Source organism: Salmo salar, chromosome ssa13 (assembly GCF_905237065.1).
Source record: "Salmo salar chromosome ssa13, Ssal_v3.1, whole genome shotgun sequence".
Classification (NCBI taxonomy): Eukaryota; Metazoa; Chordata; class Actinopteri; order Salmoniformes; family Salmonidae; genus Salmo; species Salmo salar.
Genome location: NC_059454.1, coordinates 50358540 through 50386522, shown reverse-complemented (window position 1 = coordinate 50386522; position 27983 = coordinate 50358540). Strand labels below are relative to the sequence as shown.

The 27983-nt window shown below is 41.3% G+C and overlaps 1 protein-coding gene across 4 annotated transcripts in view; it reads right to left on the bottom strand.

Moving 5' to 3' along the window:
- Nucleotides 1-27983, bottom strand: part of LOC106567377 (forkhead box protein J3) — a 114167-nt gene that overhangs the window by 4701 nt on the left and 81483 nt on the right. For 3 of the 4 annotated variants that reach the window (XM_014136545.2, XM_014136544.2, XM_014136547.2), the window contains 5 exons: nucleotides 21249-21341; nucleotides 21016-21135; nucleotides 8404-8596; nucleotides 4796-5104; nucleotides 912-1013 (listed from right to left, as the gene is read on the bottom strand). In XM_014136545.2, coding sequence (XP_013992020.1) covers nucleotides 912-1013; nucleotides 4796-5104; nucleotides 8404-8596; nucleotides 21016-21135; nucleotides 21249-21341 — 817 coding nt within the window. The remainder of the gene's footprint in view (nucleotides 1-911; nucleotides 1014-4795; nucleotides 5105-8403; nucleotides 8597-21015; nucleotides 21136-21248; nucleotides 21342-27983) is intronic. The other variant, XM_014136548.2, reaches the window with a different exon arrangement.

Here is a 27983-nt window from a genome sequence, read left to right as displayed (position 1 = left end):
GTCTGATGCTGAGAAGATTATCCATGTCTTTAGATGCCAGGATGGGGGCGAAGTGTTAGTGTTCATGCACTCATCAGGATCCTGGCAGCACTGTTCTGAATATACTGGAGCTTTTGGAGACTCCTGGCAGTGATCCCGATGAAGAGTGTGTTACAGTAGTCCAGCCTTTAGGAGACAAAGCATCTCTGGACTGGCTCCCCGTCTCAATTAGAATCAAGTTCAAAACCCTTCTGCTGACATTGCATAATTTATTTATTTTTTTAACCTTTATTTAACTAGGCAAGTCAGTTAAGAACTAATTCTTATTTACAATGACGTCCTATCCATGGCAATGCCCCTCCATAGCTCAAAGAATTGCTCGTATCCCATAACCCCACCTGTAATCTCAGAGCGATAGCCTGCTCCTCTATGTTCAAGCTTTGCTCCATGGGATTTTTTTTTATTTATAATAATAATAATAAAAAAATAAAAATAAAATACAAAAATAAAAATAAAAAAAATATCAAAAAAAAAAAAATCGGCTTTCTGCTCGACCGCCCCCGCCTCTGGAATGCACTCTCGGACCACCTGAAGGCATCACAGACTCCTTTAAAAACCCTCCTCGTTAGGAAGGCCTTCCATTAGATATTGCTGTGTTCCTTGTTGTCCTTGCCCCTTGTACCGTCAGCTATGTTCTTTGTGTAAGATGCCCTGCCTAGTTGTGTCCTTTGTCTATGTCTTGTTTTTATGTATTGTAATGCATTCACTGTAGGACTTTGATAGTTTTTCAATGAAAAGTGAGTTAGAAATTCAGTGCATTATTATTATTACTATGCGTGTGACAGAAGACGTTATAAGAGCATTATACACATGGTGGTCCAAAGAAAGTGTTACCACCGTTTCTTCACTTTAGGATAATGCAAGTCTGTTACCTTGGAATGGAGAGAGGTCCACGTCAGCCCAATTGTAGCTGCTGGCAATGCGACAGCTCTCCTTCAGCCAGTCCAGGTTGGGGTACCAGTTGGCGGACAGACCTGCGCAGGCAGGCAGACACACACACACCCTACAGTGATTCCTCCCGATTTCTTCTAAGACAAATTATTTCAGGTAGGGGGAGTGGGTAATAGAGCTAAACGGGCCAGGCAGGAAGACCCAACTAAGTAACGGTAGGGGAAATGTTAGTCTTGTCCACCAGCTAGCTCTCTATAACATTGTTGCAATTACCCTGGGGACAAGGTTAGGGAAATGTTGACAAGAGCACAGTGCTGTAATCAACAGAGTGACAGTCAAGGACCAACAGAAGTAATGTCATGTTTGAGTCAGATGCAGTGATGCTTTTGACCACAAGATGTTGTTTTTTCACATCACAGACATTAGTGAAGAGGAATGATTTTCTGCCTTTCATCACAAACCCAAATGGCAACACATTTGAAGCTGTGGATCAAAGACGGGGATTGCTTTTATTCATCCCAGCCACTGTGGAGGGAGAACTAACCCAGATAATGGAGCGTATATTTGTATAGGGCTTTTCTCTGAGCCGAAAGCACAGTGCAGAGGCACAGGAAAAACAAAGTCTAGGCAAATGAAAGACGTCGGCGAGGTTCAGAAACGCCTGTCTCTGAGTTTGTCAGCTTCACACAGCGTAATGCGCTTTGAGGAGTAGCAGAAAAACAAACGACATAGCTACAGTGCCTTGCAAAAGTATTCATCCCTCTTGGCGTTTTTCCTATTTTTGTTGCATTACAACCTGTAATTTAAATAGATTTTTATTTGAATTTCATGTAATGGACATACACAAAATAGTCAAAATTGGTGAAGTGAAATGGAAAAAATAACTTGTTTCATAAAATGTAAACTGAAAAGTGGTGCATGCATATGTATTCACCCCCTTTGCTATAAAGCACCTAAATAAGATCTGGTGCAACCAATTACCTTCAGAAGTCACAATTAGTTAAATAAAGTCCACCTGTGTGCAATCTAAGTGTCACATGATCTGTCACGTGGTCTCAGTATACGCATGTACGCGCACACACACCTGTTCTGAAAGGCCCCAGAGTCTGCAACACCACTACGCAAGGGGCACCACCATGAAGACCAAGGAGCTCTCTAAACAGGTATGGGACAAAGTTGTGGAGAAGTACAGATCAGGGTTGGGTTATAAAAAAATATCAGAAACTTTGAACATCCCACGGAGCACCATTAAACACATTATTAAAAAAAAAATGGAAAGAATATGGCACTACAACAAACCTGCCAAGAGAGGGTCGCCCACAAACTCATGGACCAGGCAAGGAGGGTATTAATCAGCGGCGCAACAAAGAGACCAAAGATAACCCTGAAGGAGCTGCAAAGCTTCACAGCGGGGATTGGAGTATCTGTCCATAGGACCACTTTAAGCCGTACACTCCACAGAGCTGGGCTTTATGGAAGAGTGGCCAGAAAAAAGCCATTGCTTAAAGAAAAAAATAAGCAAACACGTTTGGTGTTCGCCAAAAGGCATGTGGGAGACACCCCAAACATATGGAAGAAGGTACTCTGGTCAGATGAGACTAAAATTGAGCTTTTTGACCATCAAGGAAAACACTATGTCTGGCGCAAACCCAACACCTCTCATCACCCGAGAACACCATCCCCACAGTGAAGCATGGTGGTGACAGCATCATGCTGTGGGGATGTTTTTCCATTGGCAGGGACTGGGAAACTGGTCAGAATTGAAGCAATGATGGATGGCGCTAAATACAGGGAAATTCTTGAGGGAAACCTGTTTCAGTCTTCCAGAGATTTGAGACTAGGATGGAGGTTCACCTTCGAGCAGGACAATGGCCCTAGGCTTTCTGCTAAAGCAACACTCAAGCGGTTTAAGGGGAAACATTTAAATGTCTTGGAAAGGCATAGTCAAAGACCTCAATCCAATTGAGAATCTGTGGTATGACTTAAAATTGCTGTACACCAGCAGAACCCATCCAACGTGAAGGAGCTGGAGCAGATTTTCCTTGAAGAATGGGCAAAAATCCCAGTGGCTAGTTGTGCCAAGCTTATAGAGACATACCCCAAGAGACTTGCAGCTGTAATTGCTGCGAAAGGTGGCTCTACAAAGTATTGACTTTGAGGGGGGGGGGGGTTAATAGTTATGCACGCTCAAGTTTCCTGTTTTGTCTTATTTCTTGTCTGTTTCACAATAAAAAGGCATGTTGTGTAAATCAAATGATACAAACCCCTCCCCAAAAGCAATTTTCATTCTAGGTTGTAAGGCAACAGAATAGGAAAAATGCCAAGGGGGGTGAATACTTTCACAAGCTACTGTAATATAATCAGTGTTGGATAGTATGGAACTACATTTCGTTCAACTTATAATTAAACTACATTGTGCAGTAGCTTGATGGTAGTTCAACTAAATTCAAATCTAGGTCCTGTTTTGAGTAGTTAATTACTTTTTTTTTGACCATGTAGCGGTGTAGCTAACTACTGGAACTACACACTGCTGTTTTACCATGTAGCAGTGTAGATAACTACTAGAGCTACACTACTGTTTTTGCACAAAAAAAATGAAAATTTGGGCAATGTAGAATTTCCTTTTTCTGTATCAGACCTGCTTAATTCTCACTTTAAACAGTTTTTGTGTTTAATAGGCTAAATTACACATTCTGTTAACATATGATCCCAAAGTGATCTGTTCTTGCAATTTATAGTCTGACATTTCAGATTTTGATATGACCATTTTTCACAAAGTAGTTTGGATTTAAGTATGCTCTCTCTAATTCTCTTTCTCTCTCTGAGGACCTGAGCCCTAGGACCATGCCTCAGGACTACCTGGCATGACGACTCCTTGCTGTGCTGCTGCTCCAGTTTCAACTGTTCTGCCTGCGGCTATGGAACCCTGACCTGTTCACCGGAAGTGCTACCTGTCCCAGACCTACCGTTTTCAACTCTCTAGAGACAGCAGGAGCGGTAGAGATACTCTCCATGATCGGCTATGAAAAGCCAACTGACATTTACTCTTGAGGTGCTGACTTGTTGCACCCTCGACAACTACTGTGATTATTATTATTTGACCATGCTGGTCATTAATGAACATTTGAACATCTTGGCAATGTTCTGTTATAATCTCCACCCGGCACAGCCAGAAGAGGACTGGCCACCCCTCATAGCCTGGTTCCTCTCTAGGTTTCTTCCTAGGTTCTGGCCTTTCTAGTGAGTTTTTCCTAGCCACCGTGCTTCTACACCTGCATTGCTTGCTGTTTGGGGTTTTAGGCTGGGTTTCTGCACAGCACTGAGATATCAGCTGATGTAAGAAGGGCTATATAAATACATTTGATGTAGTGAACTACTTTTTAAAAGTAAACAATATTTTTCTTATGGGTAGCTTCAGTGTAGTTTAACTTTTTCCAGTGTGAAGTAATTGGTAGCTTGATAAACTATATTTTCAGAGTAGCTTCCCCAACACTGAATATAATGGAATCCATGCAGAGCATGTAGATATCAATGCTATATATAGTTAGGGACTATCATTTAAGGATAGTCACTGTTCCTGAGCCCTGCCTGTAACTCCAGACACACAGCAACGATGAACAGCTAAAAGTAGAGCGTGAGCGTACTATCGCTTGCTGTCGCTACGGTATGTTATAGCGACCACCTGCTGGGTGACGACAAGTGGTGGTTGTTTGTGCTGATGATTCAACATATAGAATAGGCTGGAAATTAACGGAAAACTATGGCCAATAGTCTAGTCAGAGGCACTCTGCTGTCCATCGTTTGGGCTTGTTTGCTCTCTGACAGTACAGTAGTGTGTAGTGTGCACTGTACTGTCGTGTCTTACAAGTGTTAGTGCAGGTCATCTCTGATCGCTGGCCAGTATGGTGCTGGGACTGCTGCCCACTGTTGGGGTGCTGGCTGTGTTGAGGGTGCTGCCCATGTTGAGTGTTCGGATGAGGTTGATGTTGGTCGTGCGTCACGTGGGGAGAGAGGTGCTGCGAGAGAGGCGGGTGGTGGTGGGGGTGGTTATGAACGTGACCATGGTTGTGTTGGTGGCTGTGGGCACTGCCACTGCTGCCCACACAGGGGGAGTGCTGATAGGAGCACGATGTCCGTGGCTGCTGGCTCAATTCACTGGGCATACCCGTGATACCTGCAGGGCCAACCACACACACACAGACAATTAACTAACCATTCTGCCTACCTGTAAATCATTTTGCTTATGCATTTTCCTTGACTCTCCTTTTTTTTCTTCAGTGTTTGTTGTTTGCAGTAACGTCTTTGTTGTAAAATCGCAAACAGACATGGCAGTTTCACCATTAAGGATTCCAGCTTTAAAACTATGTTCATATTTATATATATATTTTCTTGTTTGCCACAACAAAATAAATGCTACTATGCTACTACAGTGCAGCATGTGACTGACAGCTGCAGAGATGTTGTCTCTAATAAATAATACTGAAGCAAACCAGAGGGATTTCATTCGGGTGGTTTAATGGAATTTAATCTTATAATAGAATGGAACACAGAGAGACATTTTCTTCACACAAAAGTGCACAGATCGGTGCAAAAAATACCATAAACCAAATTTTAATCTGGCAGCGTGATTTAATTTGTAACATTTAAATGTATATAACATTAAGGAGGCGATTTATTTAACTCGACTAAATTTCACCAAACCGAGCAATGCATAAATAGTTGTCTCCTTAAATGAATACACATTAACGCTAGGGGTGTAACGGTACACGTATTTGTACCGTACCGGGGACCTCGGTTTGGTCAGCACTGTGAAACCCAATAAGCACATAAAAAATATATTAACAAAATTAAAACACTAGGCCTATAGGCTATGCTTACGCTGTGTTGTAGACCTATGCCGCTGGAGTAAATCTAAGCTGAAAAAAACAAACATTTCAGGCGCACTTCAAACTGCCCTTTGAGGCGCAGCCGGGAACTAGTTCTGTGCGATGGCGAGTGGTGGGGTCAATAAACCAGAATTGGAGGATCCTCCATCATTCAGATTACAACGCTGGTGGACAGAGAGTTGTGGATAAAACTTTAACAGTATGTCGCCACGCTCAATGAGAAATAGCCAATGCAGCTGTTAACACATTTACGCCGGAGCAAGACAAACGTAAAGCAACACAGCATCGTCTCCCATCTTCATTCAAGCAGCCCTTGGCAGCTGATTCTGACCGAGCCAAATAAATCACAAGAGCGATAGGTAGGCTATGTTTATATCTTTTACAGTCTTTGGTTTATAGCCACGGATATGCGCCCATTCTCGGTGGTTGAGAATAGGGTATTTCAGCATCTCGTGAAAGTGCTCAAGCCACGTTACGAACTTCCCTCGTGCACTCACTTCAGAAAACAGGTAGTATCGCTCTATATAAGCAAGCCAAAGCTGAAGTTTTCAATGAATTGACCAATGCACCCTGTGAAACACAACCAAAACAAACTGCAAATGCATCCAACAAGTGTGTAGTCACCAGCTTGATGTATAGTCATTGCGTGCTAGGAATATTGGACCAAATACTAAAAACGTTGACTACTTTAATACACATACGTGGATTTGTCCAAATACTTTGTTCCCTAAAATGGGGGGGGACTATGTACAAAAAAAGTGCTGTAATTTATAAACGAGTCACCTGATATGGATAAATATACCCTCAAATTAAGGCTGAAAGTCTGCACTTTAAAAGGTCCAATGCAGATGTTTCTATCTCAATATCAAATAATTTCTGGGTAACTATTAAGTACCTTACTGTGATTTGTTTCAAATTAAAAATGGTCAAAAAACTAAAATAGCTTCTTAGCGAAGATAAATTTCTCAAGCAAAGTTATTGCTAGTACTCTCTGGGAGTGGGTTTGAGTGGGGATGGAAAACTAGCTGTCATTGGCAGAGAGGTTTGAAACTCTCTTATTGGTCTTTTAACTAATTTAACACCAGGTGATGTCACCAGGCAGGCCAAAACTCCATCCCACCACAACAGGCTGAAATTGCAGGTGGTCTTTTCAAACAGCTCTTAGACTAAAAAAGGGCATTTTCAAAATTTCACAGTATTATTCCAACCTCAGTGTGGAAGTATATAAGACATTTTTTGACTGCACTGGGCTTTTAACCTCAGTCATTGTATCATCTAAAATCCAAAGTGCTGGAGTACTTACCTGACAACTCAAACTGAATTTATCCTCTGCTCTATCATTCGCTACATACTTCAGTCTGAGACTGCCATAATTTAAGTTATTTGTGGTTGCGTCAAAATAAGGGGTGTTGTACAAAAAAAAAGTAATCAGCGATTGGATGATCTCTAACCAATCAGAGTATCAAAGCCAATGATAAACATTCAAAATGCTGCTTTAGCCACGTGTGTTATGGCTCTGGCCCAACCCATCAGTTTCTGGGACCAATCAGATCTCGAAAGGATTTCCATTCTAGAAATCCCCTGGGAGGCATACTCATTGCGGAGAAGAAACTTATGTCCGTGTAGCGTTTGGCCCGGGCAAGGAGTTTGGGTAGCCAAGCAACTGGAGTACAGAGCCAAAACAACCTCAAAATGTGTCAACTACTTTCGGACCTCACTGTGTGTTCTTTGCATGATAAATTTGCCCATATTGTATGGTGGGATTACAGCAAACTGCCAATTCATAAAAAAAGGGGCTTGGACCTTATACACTGCAGGATGGAGCGCTATCGTTGCAGTGCCATTCCAGCCATTGGGTTTCAATGCTCCCCAGAATGTGTCAGTGTTATATATTCTCGGAGTGATGTATATTTGTTAAGTTTTGATATTTCATAATTGTATAGCTGTACACAATTCAGCTCGTTCCTGCGACTTGTACAAAACATTATTTTCAAAGGTTGATTTCAGGCAACAGTGAGAGGATCGACAGCGTGTCCATGTCTGGGGTTAAAAAGGTGGATCGTAATACAAGCAGGAGGAAGGCTGTTGACCCAATAGGAAGCAATTACAGAGAAGCTTCACAATCTAATTAGCAAGTTTCAAAGCTACTCCCACAGCCACTGCACTTCTCCACTCAAGTGTCAATACAATGTTTTGTTTTTCTCCAAATTCGCCTTGCTCGTTTGACCGAGAAACGCAACGATTGTAGCTATGTGGCACAATTTATTATTTGTATATGCAAGTACAAAAGAGGAATACACACAAATGCTTTTATTACTGTTTAACATACGTGTCCAATCTGCGGTGTAGGAGATTATTTTCTAGGTTAGCTAAAAGCACAAGGTAATCATTCCCACTAGTGTTTGCCATACTGTTTTCTCATCAACCGGGTATGACGTTAGCTGTGCACGTGCTTGTTTTCTTTCAAATGCTTTGAAGACGTTTTGATAGAGCTTGCCTTGTTGCAAAATGCACCCATCTGTCACACCAAGCAGGCTCATCTAAAACACTATTTCAACCCCTGGTCTGCTTCAGAGTACTGACCCACCTTGCTGGTTGAAGGACTGCTGAAAGACAGACTTATAGAGGTTTTGGAACGAGACACTGAGGTCCTCGAAATCAGAGAAGAGGAGCTGCTTGTCTTGCTCGGCCACACTGTACTGGGGTTGGGGAGGAGGAGAGGGAGGGGGAGGAGGCTGCTGTAGACTCAGAGACTGGGAGGGCTCCAAGTGACTACTGACCTACAGAGAGAAAGAGAGAAAGTCACTTATTTTCATTACTATAGGTTCAATCACTAAAAAGGCTGAATTCTAACTTGAGATATTCTAACTTGTCTGTTTTGGGCATGGCAATGGTAAACACGTGTTCAGTATCCCTGTCTCCTGCTGGTCATTCACCCTTCTAACCTGAGGGCCCAGGCCGATTGTACCTACAGTATAGTCATGGGCACCTGACTGTCTTAAAGTGGTGGTACAAATATATATTTTTTATTTTTAGGTTTTGCCACAAATTATATTAAACTCGAGTACCCCAAAAAAATCTAGGCCAGAAAAACAATTGCGCATTTATCTATATGACAACACTGTTGTTATCATAACCATTACAGATAACAAATCCTAATTACCGTAATTTCCGGACTACTAAGTGCACCTGAATATAAGCCGCACCCACTGAATTAAAACAAAATATTATTTTGAACATAAATAAGCCGCACATGTCTATAAGCCGCAGGTGCCTACCGGTACATTGAAACAAATGAACTTTACACAGGCTTTAACGAAAAACGGCTTGTAACAAAAATAAATAGGCTTTAACGAAACACGGCTTGTAACAAAAAATAAAAAATTTGCAGTAAGCTTTAGTTGTCTTTTGCACTGAGTCAATTCCTCACGCTGCTGTTTCCAACGTCTTATCATCGACTCATTAAGACCAAGCTCCCGTGCAGCAGCTCCATTTCCTTTTCCAACAGCCAGATCAATCGCCTTCAACTTGAAAGCTGCATCATATGCATTTCTCCGTGTCTTTGCCATGATGAGGGTGACAAAATGACTACCGTAATCAGAATGATGGGAAGTTTGAGAGCGCTCGATTTAATCTAAACAGTAAACAAAAAAAAGTTGTTTGACCTTAACCCGTTCGGCAATTTCATTGGTCTTATGAAAGCTTCATGCCGCCCAAAAACTGAGCATGGCACAGAATGTGTTTTTTGGGAAAAAAACATTTGAAAGCGTGAAAAATCCATATATTAGCCGCGTCATTGTTTAAGCCACGATGTTCAAAGCGTGGGAAAAAAGTTGCAGCTTATAGTCCGGAATTTACGGTACTAAAATGCCCCATATATAGATATATATAGATATATATAGATATACATACATACATACATACATATCTATATATATACACATACGATTGATTTATTGAAACCTTAATATCAATTGGTTATATTATATCGTGAAACACAATATAAAAAAAAGCAGTAACCTCCGCAATGGCGCATGCTTGTAGAAGCCTATGGCCGTGCAATGACATAGCCCTTTTTTGTTCATTTAGCAGACAATCTTATTTCCAGAGCCCTTATCAGTCAAGCCACACCTAATTTATAAAAAACATTATGTAATATAACAGAAAAAAATCAAATAATACTTTTCCAAATGAAAGAGTTATTCTCAAAGTTTGATCATTTGAAACGGTGCTCAATTTTGCGAGTTGAACAAATATATATCTGATTTAAAAACCTAAAATCTGTCTTTTCGATATACAGACCCTCAATTGAGTTTATTCTGCCTGTTTGGAATTTTCTAAAATGGACAATTCCACATTGAACACTGCATGGTGATTAATTACGGCCACAACATCTGTTTGATTAGTAGGCCTAATGATTCTGATGAAAATACGCTCTGTATTTATCAAACAAATGTTTTTTGCATATTTTCAGTGTGGAACCTGTCTATATTTAGGGTGGTTACATTTTACATTTACATTTTAGTCAATTAGCAGACGCTCTTATCCAGAGCGACTTACAGCAGTGAATACATACATTTCATGCATTTTTTTTTGTACTGGCCCCCCGTGGGAATCGAACCCACAACCCTGGCGTTGCACACACCATGCTCTACCAACTGAGCCACAGGGAAGACGTGGAGACATGGTTATAGCCTATCCCTAGGCTAACCAATTCTAAAATTGCACTAGCAGTTCTCAAAGTAGCCTAAGAGGAAAATAGACGGGACACAATTATTCCAAAACTGCAGCTCGTTGTTGGAACACATATTTCCCTACTTTAATCAACCAGTTAATTTTGAATTTATGATAAAACTGTCATTGGCAAGGAATGTAGCTTGTGTATCCCATCAGATACGTTTTTATAGGCATGTATTTATGTAGGCCTAATGGGAGCTTGTGTGTGCGCACTCAGGACCCATGTGTAGAGGGAGTGGTCAGAACGCAATTGAGTGAGTGAGATAAAGGGAATTCAGGGAGAACTGCATGTTTATTTTTGTTTTTTCTCCACTTTGGGAGAACAATTATTTCACAGATCATATAATATTAAGCCTAGTGATTATTTTTCACCATCTACTTGCGAGCTACTCATTGACAGCTGTGAGCTAACACAGTTTTCTGCAAAGGTGCAACCTTTTGTAGGCTGATGGAAGGCTACTCAGAGTCAGTGGGAGAATCTGAATTGCATACCACTTGCGTCCCCTCCTTCTCAAAACCCATTGGATGAGAAAGCCAGAGGTCCCTTCCCTCTGACCTTCTCCTCCAATGGGTTTTGAGAAAGAGCTGAGGAGAGAGGAAGCGAGCAATTGAGGTTCTCTCAGAGGCTTCGATACAGCGAAGCCTAATTAGACATGCTCATCATGGTTCTTACAGGCAAAGTGAAATTACAAAATTTCCTCGTGCTGCTCTCAAATGATAGGTAACAACACCCTGAGTGCATCAGGTATGAAACAATGATACAAATGTAACAGCCCAACAAAAACAGATAAAATGATTTATTTTGCAGGTGACTTCATTTTAAAACACAAGTGGTGCAACTAGTGCTTTCTAACTGCCCTGAACCAACACAGTGGAGCAACTAGTGCTTTCTAACTGCCCTGAACCAACACAGTGGAGCAACTAGTGCTTTCTAACTGCCCTGAACCAACACAGTGGAGCAACTAGTGCTTTCTAACTGCCCTGAACCAACACAGTGGAGCAACTAGTGCTTTCTAACTGCCCTGAACCAACACAGTGGAGCAACTAGTGCTTTCTAACTGCACTGAGCCAACACAGTGGAGCAACTAGTGCTTTCTAACTGCACTGAACCAAGACAGTTCCGCGCAAGAGGATAGAAAATAACTTTCCAGTGGGCAAAACCATTCATCTTGAGGCGACAGGTTTGCAAAATGCAATGTGTTAATTATTATTTATACAACGGTGGGTCTAATCCTGAATGCTGATTGGCCTTCCCTGTAGCTCAGTTGGTAGAGCATGGTGTTTGCAACACCAGGGTTGTGGGTTCGATTCCCACGGGGGGCCAGCACAAAAAAAATAAAAAATAAATAAACATGTATAAAATGTATGTATTCACTACTGTAAGTCGCTCTGGATAAGAGCGTCTGCTAAATGACTCAAATGTAAATGCAAATGTTAAAACGGCATTCCAGCCAGTGTCTATTCCACAAATTGCCACCAGCTAAATCTATGACGTTAACCTCTATGGGCTAGGTGGGACGCTTGCTACTCAACAGCCAGTGTAATCCCGTGGCGCGTTATTCAAATACCTCAAAAATGCAAAAACTTCAATTTTTCAAACATATGACTATTTTACACCATTTTAAAGACAAGACTCTCGTTAATCTAACCACACTGTCCGATTTCAAAAAGGCTTTACAACGAAAGCAAAACATTAGATTATGTCAGCAGGGTACCCAGCCAGAAATAATCAGACACCCATTTTTCAAGCTAGCATATAATGTCACATAAACCCAAACCACAGCTAAATGTAGCACTAACCTTTGATGATCTTCATCAGATGACAACCATAGGACATTATGTTATACAATACATGCATGTTTTGTTCAATCAAGTTCATATTTATATCAAAAAACTGCTTTTTACATTAGCATGTGACTAGCATTCCCACCGAACACTGCCGGTGAATTTACTAAATTACTCACGATAAACGTTCACAAAAAGCATAACAATTATTTTAAGAATTATAGATACAGAACTCCTCTATGCACTCGATATGTCCGATTTTAAAATAGCTTTTCGGTGAAAGCACATTTTGCAATATTCTCAGTAGATAGCCCGGCATCACAGGGCTAGCTATTTAGACACCCAGCAAGTTTAGCACTCACCAAAGTCAGATTTACTATAAGAAAAATGTTATTACCTTTGCTGTCTTCGTCAGAATGCACTCCCAGGACTTCTACTTCAATAACAAATGTTGGTTTGGTCCCAAATAATCCATTGTTATATCCAAATAGCGGCGTTTTGTTCGTGCGTTCAAGACACTATCCGAAAGGGTAAATAAGGGTGACGAGCATGGCGCAATTCGTGACAAAAAAATTCTAAATATTCCATTACCGTACTTCGAAGCATGTCAACCGCTGTTTAAAATCTATTTTTATGCCATTATGCCCAGATTAAATCTAGGGGGCAGTATTGACACGGCCGGATAAAAAACGTACCCGATTTAATCTTGTTACTACTCCTGCCCAGTAACTAGAATATGCATATAATTATTGGCTTTGGATAGAAAACACCCTAAAGTTTCTAAAACTGTTTGAATGGTGTCTGTGAGTATAACAGAACTCATATGGCAGGCCAAAAACTGAGAAGATTCCATGCAGGAAGTGGCCTGTCTGACAAGTTGTGTTTCATCTTGGCTCTTTTTATTGAAGACTGAGGATCTTTGCTATAACGTGACACTTCCTACGGCTCCCATAGGCTCTCAGAGCCCGGGAAAAAGCTGAACGATATCGAGGCAGCCTCTGGCTGAAACACATTATCGCGTTTGGCAAGTGGCTGATCAGAGTACTATGGGCTTAGGCGCGTGCCCGAGTCGACCCCATGCTTTATTTTCTTTCGTCTGTTTACCTAAACGCAGATTCCCGGTCGGAATATTATCGCTTTTTTATGAGAAAAATGGCATAAAAATAGATTTTAAACAGCGGTTGACATGCTTCGAAGTACGGTAATGGAATATTTAGAATTTTTTTGTCACGAATTGCGCCATGCTCGTCACCCTTATTTACCCTTTCGGATAGTGTCTTGAACGCACGAACAAAACGCCGCTATTTGGATATAACAATGGATTATTTGGGACCAAACCAACATTTGTTATTGAAGTAGAAGTCCTGGGAGTGCATTCTGACGAAGACAGCAAAGGTAATAACATTTTTCTTATAGTAAATCTGACTTTGGTGAGTGCTAAACTTGCTGGGTGTCTAAATAGCTAGCCCTGTGACGCCGGGCTATCTACTGAGAATATTGCAAAATGTGCTTTCACCGAAAAGCTATTTTAAAATCGGACATATCGAGTGCATAGAGGAGTTCTGTATCTATAATTCTTAAAATAATTGTTATGCTTTTTATGAACGTTTATCGTGAGTAATTTAGTAAATTCACCGGCAGTGTTCGGTGGGAATGCTAGTCACATGCTAATGTAAAAAGCTGTTTTTGATATAAATATGAACTTGATTGAACAAAACATGCATGTATTGTATAACATAATGTCCTAGGGTTGTCATCTGATGAAGATCATCAAAGGTTAGTGCTGCATTTAGCTGTGGTTTGGGTTTACGTGACATTATATGCTAGCTTGAAAAATGGGTGTCTGATTATTTCTGGCTGGGTACTCTGCTGACATAATCTAATGTTTTGCTTTCGTTGTAAAGCCTTTTTGAAATTGGACAGTGTGGTTAGATTAACGAGAGTCTTGTCTTTAAAATGGTGTAAAATAGTCATATGTTTGAAAAATTGAAGTTTTTGCATTTGAGGTTTTTGAATAACGCGCCACGGGATTACACTGGCTGTTACGTAGGTGGGACGATTTGGTGCCACCTACCCTAGAGAGGTTAACTAGTAGAATCAGACAAGCTAAATTAGGGTTGGACTGAAAACCTACAGGACAGTAGATCTCTCCAGGAAGAGGGTTGGGCAGCCCTGATCTAGATATTCTTACATTTCTTTTAGCCAGAGATTTGTATAAACCTTTGTCTGTCTCTCTAATATTTGCAAGATTGTTTCAATATTCAAATTCGATCTCCAGCTGTCCGATAGTAATGAACATGTCGGGAGTCAGGATGACAGGCAGGCAGCTTTTCTCAGCCCTTCGAAATCATGAATCAGCTGGCTTCATTTTTAATGGGTATACACACAAAAAAAATATATTAAAAAAAGGCAAAACAAAACGCAGCTAATTTGCAGTCTTTCCAGCTTCAGTTTGAAGTTATTGTGTTACTGTAGCTGTGTTGTTGGCTAGCTCCTCTAAACAGTGACCTGACAAGCTAGCACATTTTCTATGCCAGGCGAAATCGCGCCTCAATAGCTAGAAAACAGCTTAACTTTTTAGGGTATAGGGGGCAGTATTTTCGATTTCGGATGAAAAGCGTGCCCAGAGTAAACTGCCTAATACTCGGGCCCAGAGTCAAATATTTGCATATTATTAGTAGATTTGGATAGAAAACACTGAAGTTTCTAAAACTGTTTGAATGATGTCTGTGAGTATAACAGAACTCATATGGCAGGCGAAAACCTGAGATAAATCCAACCAGGAATGGTGGAAATCTGAGGGAGTTCTTCTTTTGAATCCCTATCGAAACTACAGTGTCTGTGGGGTCACGTTGCACTTCCTAAGGCTTCCATTGGCTGTCAACAGCATTCTGACGAAGATCAGCAAAGGTAAGAGAATATTTATAATACTCTAATTCAGAGTTTTGTTGGTGCCAGAACTTGGCGGGTAGCTGTATAGCTTGCTTCGATGGCTGAGCTATGTACTCAGAATATTGAACAATGTGCTTTCTCCGTAAAGTTATTTTGAAATCTGACAAAGCGGTTGCGTCAAGGAGTAGTGTATCTATAATTCTTTCAATAACTGTTGTAAATTTTATCAACGTTTATGATGAGTATTTTTGTAAATTGATGTGCACATTCACTGGACGTTTTGGTGGGAATACATTTTCTCAACATCACGCGCCAATGTAAAATGCTGTTTTGGATATAAATATGAACTTTATCGAACAAAACATACATGTATTGTATAACATGAAGTCCTATGAGTGCCATCTGATGAAGATCAAAGGTTAGTGAATATTTTAGCTGTACTTTTGGTTTTTGTGATGCATGTCCTTGCTTGGAAAATGGCTGTGTGGATTTTCTTGTGAAGTTTATGTCCTAACATAATCTAATTTTATGCTTTCGCCGTAAAGCCTTTTTGAAATCGGACAATGTGGTTAGATTAACGAGAGTCTTATCTTTAAAATAGTGTAAAATAGTTAATTGTTTGAGAAAATGAAATTGAGATTTTTGCTGTTTTGCATTTCGCGCCATGCTATTTCACTGGCTGTTGAATAGTGTGGTACGGTCACGTCCCACCAAGCCCAGACAAGTTAAACAAATGCAAATGCAGCTACTTTGCTGTTATTCTGGCTGCACTTTTTGACTTGACTGTAAGTTAGCCATAGTTGGCTAGCTAGCAAGCAAGTATGGCAATGGAACATTAGAATGAACGACTGGGTCGCGTCCATAGATACAGAACAAAAAGGCTGAATGACTTGGTCGTGTCTCTAGCTGGATACCGCCCAACCGTAGCTGGCAACTCCAATGGCCTCTCTTTTCCATCGTCTCCCTATTCCTCATAACTCTTGAAATCAGTAGCCTAGCACAAAGCACGTCCCAGTAGTAGCAATATAGTTTGGCCACTGATTTTGAGCAAATATAAATATATATATATATATATATATATATATATAAAAATATATATTCAAGGAAAGAAACACCTTGCTCTTGCTTGCTGGATATAAAATAGGCTACAGTGTTCACAATGAACTGACAGTGAAGTTTGAATGGCGAGAGCTTCTCTGGTGTGCTGTGATCACATTGCGTTGTCGTAAAAATGCAACAAACAGGAATCCTCTGTTCTCCCCACAACCAGTGTTAAAATGTTTCCAATCAAATGTATGAATTAAGTTAGAACGTATTCTTAGTCTAATTTGCATAAACATTGATTGGATGATGTGAGGGTTATCGAATCAGGATCAAATCCTTTGATCTCCTCGAGCTCATTAATGATAGCATTTTCAGACTAAGATTGCCAAAAGGCCAGTGTCATTGGCAAATGGCAAGACTGGCAAGGAGCGGAATATAATAGCTGAACAGAAAAGGCAACCAGGCTAAGGAGGGTGGGGGGCGCAGTGATTGGTAAACAAAAAAGGTGCACAGCTACCTCGCCCACTCAAAACAGGTCAATTTGAACAGTTTCTTCCAATGATCCTAAGCAAAGAATTCAGTCAGGTCCACATTGTGTACTCAGTCACACAGACCCAATGACCTTTTCTAAAAACAAAAAAACAGATTGGTTTCCACACTGTGGCAAAATTTGTCCCTTATGTTTTAAGTCTTTGGGGTTATTTTCTTTGGCTGACACGACAGGCAACGAGACAGTCACAGTAGACAAACACCACAATGCCACAGGAGTGCCTTAGTATAAATAAACTGCCTGTGGCAATCCTGATGGCACCACAAGAGTAGAGGTGCTGGAAGGTATACATCTGTAGAGTGGGAGGGGAAAGAGGAGACGAGCAACGGCATAAAGTTGTGTCTTAAGAAACACGTTCAAGAACAAAATACTGGGGCAGGTATTAGGGGATGGTTTCCCGGAAACCGGCCTTACTGTAAGTGCTCCGTGCCGGTAAGGCAGAAGAACATTAGGCCTACTGGGGATTCAAGTTTCCACCGGGAACACACCAGGTGCCCGGTGTAGAATAAAACACAGGCTCTCAAGAGCATTTTTTCTGTTTATTTTCTACCCCTTAATTCCCTAAATAAACGGTCTTTGCCTCAGTAGGTATTACCACACGGTGTGTGCGACCTGGAATAGATCAGGGGTTGTGTGTAGTGACTGTGTCACAATGCAGTGGCCTCAGACACAAACAATAACACAGCCTCAGACAAGCAGCATTGCCGCAATTACCACTGAGGTAGTGAGTCAGCAAACACTGATCCAAGACAAAGGTCAAGTACAGCAGTAAAGGTCTACCAATATAGTAGCACATTATGAATCATAATACCGATAAAACCTAGCGTTCAAACAAGGAAAAGGTTCCAATCGTTTTTCCATCATTCATTTTTCCCATAGGGGATTTAAGAAACACTTAAAATAAGAGCTGTGTTTCGTGACGTTTTGATAAGTGTAAATCTATCTAGGACAAGGTGACTTATCAATATATTATCCTGCATTTACCCCCCAAAATGAAATGCTAATTAGCTGCTAATGTGGCATCATAAAGAACTACAAATGCCATGATGATCTGGACGAGATTGCCGAATCGAGGCAAAGGTAAGAATCTCTGGATTAACTAACTAATATTAGCTACATTTTGTAATTAACCTCTAGGGTAGGGGGAAGTATTTTCACGGCCGGATAAAAAACGTACCCGATTTAAACTGGTTACTACTCTTTTCCAGAAACGAGAATATGCATATAATTGGTAGATTTGGATAGAAAACACTAAAGTTTATAAAACTGTTTGAATGGTGTCTGTGAGTATAACAGAACTCATATGGCAGGCCAAAACCTGAGAAGATTCCATACAGGAAGTGCCCTCTCTGACCATTTCTTGTGCTTCTGTGGCATCTCTGTCGAAAATACAGGATCTCTGCTGTAACGTGACAATTTCTAAGGCTCCCATAGGCTCTCTGAAGGCGCCAGAAAGTGGAATGAGATCTCTGCTGTCTCTGGGATATGTACAGGAGCGCTGTTTGTGAGTGGTCAGGCTGGTGGCTCAGAGACAGGAGATGCGCGGCCCCGAGAAGTGACCATGTTTTTCTTTCAGCCTTTGAACGAAAACAACGTCGCCCGGTTGGAATATTATCGCTATTTTACGAGAAAAGTAGCGATTTTAAACAGCGTTTGACATGCTTCTAAGTACGGTAATGGAATATTTTGAATTTTTTTTGTCACGACATGCGTCCGCGCATCACCCTTCGGATAGGGACCTGAACGCACAAACAAAACGGAGGATATTTGAACATAACTATGGATTATTTTGAACCAAAACAACATTTGTGGTTGAAGTAGAAGTCCTGGGAGTGCATTCTGACGAAGAACAGCAAAGGTAATCCAATTTTTCTAATAGTAATTCTGAGTTTACTGAGCCTCGATGTTGGCGAGTGTCTGTTTAGCTAGCCTTGATGGCCGTGATCTACTCAGAATATTGCAAAATGTGCTTTTGCCGAAAAGCTATTTTAAAATCTGACACCGCGATTGCATAAAGGAGTTCTGTATTTATAATTCTTTAAATAATTGTTATGTATTTTGTAAACGTTTATCAAGAGTAATTTAGTAAATTCACCGGAAGTTTTCGGTGTGTATGCTAGTTCTGAACGTCACATGCTAATGTAAAAAGATGGTTTTTGATATAAATATGAACTTGATTGAACAAAACATGCATGTATTGTATAACATAATGTCCTAGGAGTGTCATCTGATGAAGATCAAAGGTTAGTGCTGCATTTAGCTGTGTTTTGGGTATTTGTGATGCATGCTAGTTGCTTGAAAAATGGCTGTGTGATTATTTCTGGCTGGGTACTCTAACATAATCTAATGTTTTGCTTTCGCTGTAAAGCCTTTTTGAAATCGGACAATGTGGTTAGATTAACGAGAGTCTTGTCTTTAAAATGGTGTAAAATAGTCATATGTTTGAGAAATTGAAGTTATAGCATTAAGGTTTTTGTATTTCGCGCCACTTGATTCCACTGGCTGTTGACTAGGTGGGACGATTTCGTCCCACATACCCGAGAGAGGTTAATAAACTGGCAAAATGTATTTAAATTGACAATTCTGTGAACCGTCTTGTGCAAGCTAGAGATGACATGCAGGAGCTTGTAGGGATTTGTAGTCTTGCTTTGATACTAATTAGCATTTTTGAATCAGAGAGTAAATAGAGACGACTATATTGATTAAAGTTTCCTTGTCCGAGAGAGATCTACATGGTTATCAAAACATCATGCCATGGTAAGACTACATGAAACACAGCCCATATTTTTAGTGTTTCTAAAATTCCCTATGGGAAAAATGAATGGTGGAAAAAACGATTGGAAACATTTCCCTGTTTGACCGCTAGATTTTATGGGACACAACTACTGTGGATAAATAATGGATAAATAAAATAAATGAGCAGGGGGCTCTCAAAGATACAATGAACAAAAATATAAACACAACATGTAAAGTGTTGGTCCCATGTTTCATGAGCTGAAATAAAAGATCACAAAAATGTTCCATACGCACAAAAAGCTTAATTTAAAAAAAGTACACAAATTTGTTTACATCCATGCTAGTGAGCATTTCTCCTTGGCCAAGATAACTCTCAGGTGGATGGATTGTGGCATATCAAGATGCTAATCAAACAGCATGATCATTACACAGGTGCACCTTGTGCTGGGGAAAATAAAAGGCCACTCTGAAATGTGCAGTTTTGTCACACAACACCATGCCACATATGTCTCAAGTTTTGAGGGAGCATGCTGACTGCAGGAATGTCCACCAGAGCTGTTTCCAGAGAAATGAATTTTCATTTGGCAGTGCGTCCAACCGGCCTCAACCACAGACCACGTGCATGGCGTAGTGTGGTCGAGCGGTTTGCAGATGTGAACAGAGTGCCCCATGGTGACGGTGGGATTATGGTATGGGCAGGCATAAACTACAGACAATGAACACAATTGCATTTTATTGATGGCAATTTGAATGCATAGATAGCGTGACGAAATCCTGAGGCCCTTTATCGTACAATTCATCTGCCGCGATCACCTCATTTTTCAGCCCCATGTCGCAAGGACCTTCTACACAATTCCTAGAAGTGGAAAATGTCCCAGTTCTTCCATGGCCTGCACTCACCAGAAGTGTCAACCATTGAGCATGTTTGGGATGCTCTGGACCGACAGAGTGTTCCAGTTCCCGACAATATCCAGCAACTTCCCACAGCCATTGAAGAGTGGGGCAACATTCCATAAGCCACATTCCACAGCCTGATCAACTCTATGCGAAGGATGAGGCAAATGGTGGTCACACCAGATACTGACTGGTTCTCTCATACACACGCCTACTTTTTTTTTTTTAAGGTGTCTGTGACCAACAGATGTATATCTGTATTCCCAGTCATGTGATATGAATAGATTAGGGCCTAACGGATTTAATTCAATTGACTGATTTCCTTATATGAACTGTAACTCCTTAAAATCTTTGAAATTGCTGCATTTTGCATTTATACTTTTATTCAGTGTGTATATATAGGCAGTTTGGGTTACATGTTCCCTGCCTCTACAAGTTGACACAACACTTATTTTGTGTCCCAAATGGTACTCTATTCCTTAGATGGGTCCTGGTCAAAAGTAGTGCACTATGAAAGGAAGAGAGTGCCATTTGGGAGTGCCATCTTAGCATATGACGTACCGGTGTGTAGCGGTGCACGCTGTTGAGGTTGACGGAGGCAAGGCTCTGGTTTGAGAGGCTGTTGTTGAGGCTGCTCCGGGGGCTATCGCTGCCCTTATTCTCTGTCTTGTACAACGCTACCTGGAACAAAGATGGTCAACGTTAATATATCACTTGCTGGTACAAAGATGGCCAGCGTTAACATATTGACAAAGAGGGCATAGGGTTTGCATGTCATTATGACAGACAATTACCTTGTTAGTTACTGTGTTGATTGCCAGAGTGGGAGAGGCATCTCCGTACATTATACAGTCCATTCGCAGGGTCTCCGATTCTAGGCTGTACGCCTGGAGAGAAGAGGAGAGAGAGAAATGAGAGCGCGCGAGAGAGAGAGCTCTGCAGAACATTGATGGAATGGGATAGCATCTAATCTGGAGCAGGTACCAACCTCAGAGTCTGAGGCTGTGTTATACAGTAAACCATTACATATTAATATACAGTACATTTAGATACATTTGTGCATAAGGGAAAAAAAATCTGACGGACCGACAGTCAGTTGGTCTCCCAAAACTGCTAACTGAAAGAAGATTGCATTGTTGCAAACCAATCTTTATGATAAACTCTAAAAGAGAGGAGCGGGTTGCAGGTTTCCTGACAGGTGCTTATATAGAATTAAGGGAACGGCTTGATTCAAGAGTTGTATGAACATAGGAGCAATGCAGAGGGAAGGAGGAAGGAGACAGTGAGAATTAGTGCTACTGTACATTTACAAAAGAGGATGGCAGTTGGTGTTAACTCAAAATGGCAACGACAAGGTTCCAGTTTAACAACGTTTACTCCACCGTATTAGCACAATACATGGTTGCCATTGCACTCATCTACGAGACTCCTGCGCAGGCGCACAAATAACAGAAATATAGGGATACTTAAAACATGAACTTAATCTCCCACTTTTCTTTAAAGACAAATAAAACAAAAACGTAATTAAAATGTCCCAAGTATTATTTAAGTTACCCATTACAAATAGGTTGTGTGACAAAGTTTTTATTTGTATTACTCAAGCTGCTACTTTCCATTACTGAATGCCTTTAGGAGCACAAGACCGGGTGCTGTTTTTAGTCAGACAGTCAGCAAGCTGTTCCTTTGTGGCCGACCACAGAACCCGCTGGATTCTCTGTGCTTGAATAAATTCCTTGATGCTGCTAATCTCAAGACACAGTCTTTTCTCTGTGACAGACTTGGTTGACTTCACAGCATCAACTAAGGAGTAGTTGTCAGTGACAGAATGTGCCGTTTTGTCTCACCGGTGCTAAGCTCAGAACAGAGTTGCAAGACAGACAGCAATGTCAATTCCATCCGCAAGAGCAGGGGTTTCTCCAGCAAGTGTGCTTCGGACAACTCTTCTGATCCTTTTGACTGAAAACTGATAGGTGAGAATCTATTAACCTCTCTAGGATAGGTGGCACCAAATCGTCCCACCTACGTAACAGCCAGTGTAATCCCGTGGCGCGTTATTCAAAAACCTTAGAAATGCAAAAAATTCAATTTTTCAAACATATAACTATTTTACACCATTTTAAAGACAAGACTCTCGTTAATCTAACCACACTGTCCGATTTCAAAAAGGCTTTACAACGAAAGCAAAACATTAGATTATGTCAGCAGAGTACCCAGCCAGAAATAATCCGACACCCATTTTTCAAGCTAGCATATAATGTCACATAAACCCAAACCACAGCTAAATGCAGCACTAACCTTTGATGATCTTCATCAGATGACAACCCTAGGACATTATGTTATACAATACATGCATGTTTTGTTCAATCAAGTTCATATTTATATCAAAAACCAGCTTTTTACATTAGCATGTGACTAGCATGTGATTAGCATTCCCACCGAACACTGCCGGTGAATTTACTAAATTACTCACGATAAACGTTCACAAAAAGCATAACAATTATTTTAAGAATTATAGATACAGAACTCCTCTATGCACTCGATATGTCTGATTTTAAAATAGCTTTTCGGTGAAAGCACATTTTGCAATATTCTCAGTAGATAGCCCGGCATCACAGGGCTAGCTATTTAGACACCCAGCAAGTTTAGCACTCACCAAAGTCAGATTTACTATAAGAAAAATGTTATTACCTTTGCTGTCTTCGTCAGAATGCACTCCCAGGACTTCTACTTCAATAACAAATGTTGGTTTGGTCCCAAATAATCCATAGTTATATCCAAACAGCGGTGTTTTGTTTCTTGCGTTCAAGACACTATCCGAAAGGGTAAATAAGGGTGACGAGCATGGCGCAATTCGTGACAAAAAAATTCTAAATATTCCATTACCGTACTTCGAAGCATGTCAACCGCTGTTTAAAATCAATTTTTATGCCATTTTTCTCGTAAAAAAGCGATAATATTCCGACCGGGAATCTGCATTTAGGTAAACAGAGGAGAGAAAATAAAGCATTCGGTCGACTCGGGCACGCGCCTAAGCCCACAGTACTCCGAGCGGCCACTTGCCAAACGCGATAATGTGTTTCAGCCAGAGCCTGCCTCGATATCCTTCAGCTTTTTCCCGGGCTCTGAGAGCCTATGGGAACCGTAGGAAGTGTCACGTTATTGCAAAGATCCTAAATCTTCAATGAAAAGAGCCCAGATTAAACACAACTTGTCAGACAGGCCACTTCCTGCATGGAATCTTCTCAGTTTTTGGCCTGCCATATGAGTTCTGTTATACACAGACACCATTCAAACAGTTTTAGAAACTTTAGGGTGTTTTCTATCCAAAGCCAATAATTATATGCATATTCTAGTTACTGGGCAGGAGTAGTAACCAGATTAAATCGGGTACGTTTCTTATCCAGCCGTGTCAATACTGCCCCCTAGCCCTAACAGGTTAACACGATTAGATGTCCACCTCGTGTGCCTCCATCTGTAAGGTTCCCTAGGGAAGCATCACTGAAGGCAACTAATTTCAGAGAGTCACCTTTTCCAACATGCTGAAACTTTAGTCACTTGTGATTTCAGTTGACGAACAACTTTGTTTTCCTCATGAATGGTTTGTACAGTGGCGTGTTTTGTGTTGGATGCCAAGTTGCAGACATCAAACATTCTTATTTATTTTTGGTACTTTTACCCCTTTTTCTCCACAATTTCGTGGTATCCAATTGGTAGTTAGTCTTGTCTCGTCGCTGCGACTCCCGTAAGGACTCGGGAGAGGTCGAGAGCCGTGCGTCCTCCGAAACACAACCCAACCAAGCCGCGCTGCTTCTTGACAATGCCCACGGAAGCCAGCCGCACCTACACGTCCGAGGAAACACTGTGCACCTGGCGATCATGTCAGCATGCACAGCGCCCGGCCCACCACAGGAGTCGCTAGTGCGCGATGGGACAAGGACATCCCTGCTGGCCAAAACCTCGCCTAACTCGGATGACGCTGGGCCAATTGTGCGCTGCTCCATGGGTCTCCCGGTCGTGACAGAGCCTGGACTCGAAACAACAATCTCTAGTGGCACAACTAGCACTGCTCCACTCGGGAGAGCCATCAAACATTACATCAGGTCTACTCTAACAACCCATAGAATTTGACCTCCATTGATCAGCTTCAATTCCACATAGAGGGGAATTCCTTTGTATGGGTCTTGAAGAATCCATATGGATAGGTTGAAGATTATTGATATAACTCTCCTGTTGCATCAGTATTGTTCCATCAACTGTAATAAATTCTATGCCAACATAACAAAAATAATCATGCTCCTCACGGCTGACCTGGAAAACAGCTTTGAGGTGTGGAATCACAGTTGTAGCAAAGGTCTGTGAGCCACCCCAGATGAAGTCATCAACATGACAGGCAAGTACTCCAGTCCCATTGCAGTCTTGATCAAGCCAATAGAAGACTGCAGGATCCACTTGTGACATTTTTCCAACTGTACTCAGCATTGTTGCCTTGGCTTTGTTTTACCAGTAGAGTGATGCATCTCCCAGGCCATACACACACTTTTTTTAGTTTCCACAGTGTTCCTTCGCTCTTTGCTTCAGGCAGAGGTCTGATGTAAATGTCCCTTGGCAGCTCTGTTCCCTGCAAAAATGCAGATTTGATGTCTATGGAATGAAGGTTAATTTTTTTCTGGTAGATCACTGTGAGCGGCAATCTGAGTGACTGAGGCGCATGTCGGTGAATCTTTTGGGAGTTCTTTAGCAGCCAGCTCCTCAAAACCTCTAGATGTGCTTTTGGCACTATTCCAGTTAAGGATTCTTTAAGGGTGCAAATCCACCCTGTTGAGACACATTTTTGGCCAATGTCTTTGACTTCCTCAAACACTAAATTTTTCCTCCAATTACTGAGCTCATCTAGCTTAGCTGAGTCAAATGACAGGTCCTTTACTTCAAGTACATCATAATTTTGAATGTCATTCTGTTTTTCTTGATTTTCCATTGGTTCAATTCTGAAATTATCTACAAGTGACAGGTCAGCTGACCCTGTTGTACCAGAAAGTGTAGCTGGTTCAGAGTACTGCAAGTAGTACCAGTTCTGGTGTTTTCCTTTGGCTTTTCCCTGCTCGTCTAATGACGGTTGCTGTACAGTCGTGGCCAAAAGTTTTGAAAATGACACAGACATGTATGATGGCAATTTGCATACACTCCAGAATGTTATTAAGAGTGATCAGATGAATTGCAATTAATTGCAAAGTCCCTCTTTGCCATGCAAATGAACTGAATGCCAAAACATTTCCACTGCATTTCAGCACTGCCACAAAAGGACCAGCTGACATCATGTCAGTGATTCTCTCGTTAACACAGGTGTGAGTGTTGACGAGGACAAGGCTGGAGATCACTCTGTCGTGCTGATTGAGTTCGAATAACAGACTGGAAGCTTCAAAAAGGAGGGTGGTGCTTGGAATCATTGTTCTTCCTCTGTCAACCATGGTTACCTGCAAGGAAACATGTGCCGTCATCATTGCTTTGCACAAAAAGGGCTTCACAGGCAAGGATATTGCTGCCAGTAAGATTGCACCTAAATCAACCATTTATCGGATCATCAAGAACTTCACGGAGAGCGGTTTAATTGTTGTGAAGAAGGCTTCAGGGCACCCAAGAAAGTCCAGCAAGCGCCAGGACGTCTCCTAAAGTCGCTTCAGCTGCAGGATCGGGGCACCCCAGTACAGAGCTTGCTCAGGAATGGCAGCAAGCAGGTGTGAGTGCATCTGCATGCACAGTGAGGCGAAGACTTTTGGAGGATGGCCTGGTGTCAAGGGCAGCAAAGAAGCCACTTCTCTCCAGGAAAAACATCAGGGATTGGACTGCTGAGGACTGGGGTAAAGTCATTTTCTCTGATGAATCCCATTTCCGATTGTTGGGGCATCCGGAAAAAAAAAAACTTGTCCGGAGAAGACAAGGTGAGCGCTACCATCAGTCCTGTGTGATGGCAACAGCAAAGCATCCTGAGACCATTCATGTGTGGTGTTGCTTCTCAGCCAAGGGAGTGGGCTCACTCACAATTGTGCCTAAGAACACAGCCATGAATAAAGAATGGTACCAACACATCCCCTGAGAGCAACTTCTCCCAACCATCCAGGAACAGTGTGGTGATGAACAATGCCTTTTCCAGCATGATGGAGCACCTTGCCATAAGGCAAAAGTGATAACTAAGTGGCTCGGGGAACAAAACATCGATATTTTGGGTCCATGGCCAGGAAACTCCCCAGACCTTAACCCCATTGAGAACTTGTGGTCAATCCTCAAGAGGTGGGTGGACAAACAAAAACCCACAAATAATCGTTATGTATTTTGTCAATGTTTATCATGAGTAATTTAGTAAATTCACCGGAAGTTTTCGCTGGGTATGCTAGTTCTGAACATCACATGCTAATGTAAAAAGCTGGTTTTTGATATAAATATGAACTTGATTGAACAAAACATGCATGTATTGTATAACATAATGTCCTAGGAGTGTCATCTGATGAAGATCAAAGGTAGATGCTGCATTTAGCTGTGGTTTGGGTTTTTGTGACATATATGCTTGCTTTGAAAATGGGTGTGTGATTATTTTTGGCTGGGTACTCTCCTGACAATCTAATGTTTTGCTTTCGCTGTAAAGCCTTTTTGAAATCGGACAATGTGGTTAGATTAACGAGTCTTATCTTTAAAATGTTGTAAAATAGTTGATTGTTTGAGAAAATTGAATTGTGGTATTTTAGTTGGTTTTGTATTTCGCGCCGTGCGATGCCATTGGCTAGGGGTTCCGCTAGCGGAACGTCTGTCCTCAACAGGTTAACAAAGTTGACTCCATCGTATTAGCACAATACACGGAAATATAGGGATACTTAAAACATGAACTTAACAGTTGGTGCCTCACCCCCAACAACTTTTGACTTGCTGTCGGTTTTAACACTTTGAATACACCAGAAGAACAGTTAGACTTGTAACCTTATATTAAAACAATGACTAGGACATGTTACTATAGACTTGTCACCTTATATTAAAACGATGGTTAGGACATGCATGTTGTGGATATATACACTACCAGTCTCAACGTCAACAGTGAAGAGGTGACTCCGGGATGCTGGCCTTCTAGGCAGAGTTCCTTTGTCCAGTGTCTGTGTTCTTTTGCCCATCTTAATCTTTTCTTTTTATTGGCCAGTCTGACATATGGCTTTTTCTTTGCAACTCTGCCTATAAAGGCCAGCATCCCAGAGTCGTCTCTTCACTGTTGACATTGAGACTGGTGTTTTGCGGGTACCATTTAATGAAGCTGCCAGTTGAGGGCTTGTGAGGCGTCGGTTTCTCAAACTAAACACTAATGTACTTGTCCTCTAGCTCAGTTGTGCACCAGGGCCTCCCACTCCTCTTTCTATTCTGGTTAGAGCCAGTTTGCGCTGTTCTGTGAAGGGAGTAGTACACAGCGTTGTACAAGATCTTCAGTTTCTTGGCAATTTCTCGCATGGAATAGCCTTCATTTCTCAGAACAAAAATAGACTGATGAGTTTCAG